Source organism: Lycium barbarum, chromosome 12, assembly GCF_019175385.1.
Source record: "Lycium barbarum isolate Lr01 chromosome 12, ASM1917538v2, whole genome shotgun sequence".
In the NCBI taxonomy this organism is placed as follows: domain Eukaryota; kingdom Viridiplantae; phylum Streptophyta; class Magnoliopsida; order Solanales; family Solanaceae; genus Lycium; species Lycium barbarum.
Genome location: NC_083348.1, coordinates 56,914,760 through 56,918,323, shown reverse-complemented (window position 1 = coordinate 56,918,323; position 3,564 = coordinate 56,914,760). Strand labels below are relative to the sequence as shown.

The window sequence follows — 3,564 nt, the reverse complement described above, 5'->3', positions numbered from 1 at the left end:
TAGAAGGTTATATGAGGGTTATTAGCTGGATTAGAATAACTGAGCGAACAGTGGATACACTATTATGGTATTAGTGCTTGAATTAAGCATTAGCATACCACAATTTTTATTGTTTCCAGCAGAAATAAGCGATAATTTGATAAATTGCTTTGTTTTTAAGCCTTATTTAATTTGGGGTGGGTCGCGTTAGTCGGGTAGGTGGGTTGGGATCCGGTAAACATAATTTAAAATTAATTAGATTAGTTAATTATGTGGGATAACCAATTAAATACTGTCATGTCATAAATGAGATGAGACTATTAGAAATAAGGGTATATTAGACTCATAGGTGGACGACAGGAGTATATTAGATCTCATAGGTGGACGACAGAGGTATATTAGATCCCATAAGTGGTCGTCAGGAATATTTAGGGGCTCAAAGGTGGATGGAGGATATTTTTATTCCAATTCTAATAGTTCAAAAGTATTTTTGGCCCTTTTCCATTCAATTTAAGTACATACTTTGGCTACATCTGCACGACGTCGTGTCCTCGTGCTCATGCACATAGGTGGATTTCGTTTCCCATGCACTTCAATTTTTAAAATATTTTAATTATCTTGCCTTACGCCTATATAAAGGCACCTCGGGCACATCCACAAACACACTCAAAAACACAACAAATCTTCTCTTCTTAACACAACTCCTTTTTCTCTCTCTAAACTCACATAGAACTTTAATTATTTTTCCTAAACAAAGTTCAAAATGACCCCAAATGTTGCTAGTCAGGCTGCCACTGGTTTGGCCAAGGCAGCAAGTTTGCCTAGCCGTGCCTATGTGACATTCCTGGCAGGAAACGGTGACTATGTAAAAGGTGTAGTCGGTTTGGCTAAAGGGTTAAGAAAGGTGAAATCTGCTTACCCTCTTGTGGTGGCGGTTTTGCCTGACGTGCCAGAGGAACACCGCCGCATACTGATCAACCAGGGCTGTATAGTTCGGGAGATCGATCCGGTTTATCCTCCTGAGAATCAGACTCAGTTTGCTATGGCTTACTATGTCATCAACTACTCTAAACTTCGCATCTGGGAGGTAAAAGCTTCATTTTAAGTTTTAGATTTGAGTTTAATTCTGTGCACTGGCTGTTTGTTCAGTCTTTTACCTTATCAAATGACATCATTTACAACAATATGTAACTGTATGTAGTAATCTTAATTTTGGTAACCTAAAGTATGTACTAGTAAATATCCTGCTTTTAGAGGCGGGTGGGACGTATTATCACGACTCAAATGAACTCAATATTTTTTACACCGAGCGTATATATATATATATATATATATATACCAACGGGTTCAAATGAGTTCAGACCTTTACGCCAATTTTTTTGATAATATATGTAAACAAATAATAGCTATAATCCAACCGAATTTCAAGGGTAGGATTTGTATTTTTCTTGGACGTCTATTCAGGTGGGAGGGGAAATACTTTTATATTTTATGACCTCAAAAATGGATCTCAGATCATCTACGACAAGTCAAAATGCAAATAGTCTAAGTTTTTTAGATTGTCGATGCATAAAAGTTAAGTTATTTAGATTTAAGTTATAGATATTGACGGTGTATAAATTTTACACGTAAACTTAATATATTTTGACGGTGTACAAATTTTTACAATTTAAATGTTATATGTCCCTATCTTATCATAGGCTAACACCCTTTTTGTTACCAGTCTATAAATAAGATTAAATTGGTGCTACCTGCTAAATATTGTGTTTAATGATGAGTAAATGCAGTTTGTGGAGTATAGCAAGATGATATACTTGGATGGGGACATCCAGGTGTTTGAGAACATAGACCATTTGTTTGACTTGCCAGATGGCTATTTCTACGCCGTGATGGACTGTTTCTGTGAGAAGACTTGGAGCCATAGTCCACAGTATAATATTGGGTATTGCCAACAGTGTCCAGATAAGGTCCATTGGCCTGAAGAAGAGTCGGGACCAAAGCCAAGTCTCTATTTCAACGCTGGCATGTTCGTATTTGAGCCAAGTCTCCCCACTTACGATGATCTTTTGAACACCCTTAAAGTTACCCCTCCTACCCCTTTTGCTGAACAGGTAAGACTAATCTTGGCTTTTTGTTCTTATAGTTTGATCTTTGTCCAAATAGCTTATATATATATCGATAACTTGAAGAATTTTTGCGCTACCAATGCATTTAATAACTAGTCATGGCACTCTTTTTCTGGACGCTAGTCAATGCTAATATAAAAAATTATTTATAATTGTCTTTTAACTAACTAAATTTCACTTTCTTTCTTCTCTTTTACTTGCCCGATATCTATTTCACCCTCCCAATAAGAAAACATAAATTAAGTGTTTAATTTACTAAAATACTTGAACACGTGGCTGAACTCTTGAAAACTTTATTTGACTCAACTTTTGCAGGACTTATTGAACATGTTCTTCAGGGACATTTACAAGCCAATTCCAAATAAGTACAACTTAGTTTTGGCCATGCTGTGGCGCCATCCAGAGAATGTAGAGGTTGACAAGGTGAAAGTAGTTCATTACTGTGCAGCAGGGTCCAAACCATGGAGATACACAGGAGAGGAAGAAAACATGGACAGAGAAGACATCAAGATGTTGGTGAACAATTGGAGGGATATTTACAATGATGACTCACTCGATTACAACAATGATGACATTAGTAACAATGTCACTAACAACAAATTCATGCCTGCGCTTTCCAAGGCCGGCCGTGTTGTTCACTACATGACTGCCCCATCTGCCGCTTAGCTTGGCTTGCAGCAATATATATTCACCTCTGGATGACAGAAGAAACCAAAACTGATATTTGGTCTTCTTGTTTCTTTATTTATGAGGTGTATTGGGTCTTAAAGAAAGTTATAGTACTATATATAGCAGGGTCTTGGCTTTCTCTTCTATGCGTACAAGATAAGAGATACGCCCATATGTATATGTATTTAATATAGGAGAACGTGCTATTTAAGTTCTCCTTGAATTTGTGTTTACTTAATATGAATATTGGGAGAATACATGATTAAAATACGTATTATGAGTATTGTCTTGATGTGCATCTTTGTTTGTTGTCCTGAGGTACAGCATAGTTAACAATCAGCACCTTAAAAGAATTATAAGAAACAATCTATAATAAGTCAAATAACTAGCTAACTTGAAAAATAAGACAGATTGTCAGTTAGGTGAGCTGATAATATAAAATGTCTTTTAAATTATCGGTATATATAATTGGTTAAATTGATTCTGAAAACTGTGCGTGATGTTCCGTAAATAGGTGTTAACCAACATTAATTCAAATAGGAACAGATAAGATGCAGAATATATGTACATTGTTCTACAATGATTCTCGGTGGTGGTTGTTCTATAGCTTGTCTGGTCAATTTTTTAAAATTTATTTATTTTGAAAATGTTTGTTGTCCGAAGTGTTTTTCAAAAAAATTTGAAAAGTAGTAATTTGTGTTTAATTAATAACTTTTTTTTTTTGTTAAAATAAGATTAGTAACTTGTGCTCTACTAATATTCCAACACTCTTCAAGAGAAAACTTATTGT

At 35.3% G+C, this 3,564-nt stretch overlaps 1 protein-coding gene across 1 annotated transcript; it reads left to right on the top strand.

Annotated features, from left to right (window-relative positions):
- The first annotated feature begins 654 nt into the window (after positions 1-654).
- On the top strand, positions 655-3,008 carry LOC132622402 (galactinol synthase 2-like). Its single transcript, XM_060337009.1, has 3 exons — positions 655-1,066; positions 1,767-2,090; positions 2,421-3,008. Exons 1-3 carry the CDS (start codon positions 743-745, stop codon positions 2,769-2,771), a joined length of 999 nt encoding a protein of 332 aa, XP_060192992.1. The 5' UTR covers positions 655-742; the 3' UTR covers positions 2,772-3,008.
- Positions 3,009-3,564: the final 556 nt, after the last annotated feature.

What these genes read in the sequence shown, in the direction of transcription:
- LOC132622402 (XM_060337009.1), top strand. Translation starts at nt 743, where the DNA reads ATGACCCCAAATGTTGCTAGTCAGGCTGCCACTGGTTTGGCCAAGGCA. An exon ending in CTAAACTTCGCATCTGGGAG is followed by an intron (nt 1,067 to 1,766) that starts GTAAAAGCTTCA and finishes GAGTAAATGCAG; the next exon opens with TTTGTGGAGTATAGCAAGAT. An exon ending in CTACCCCTTTTGCTGAACAG is followed by an intron (nt 2,091 to 2,420) that starts GTAAGACTAATC and finishes CAACTTTTGCAG; the next exon opens with GACTTATTGAACATGTTCTT.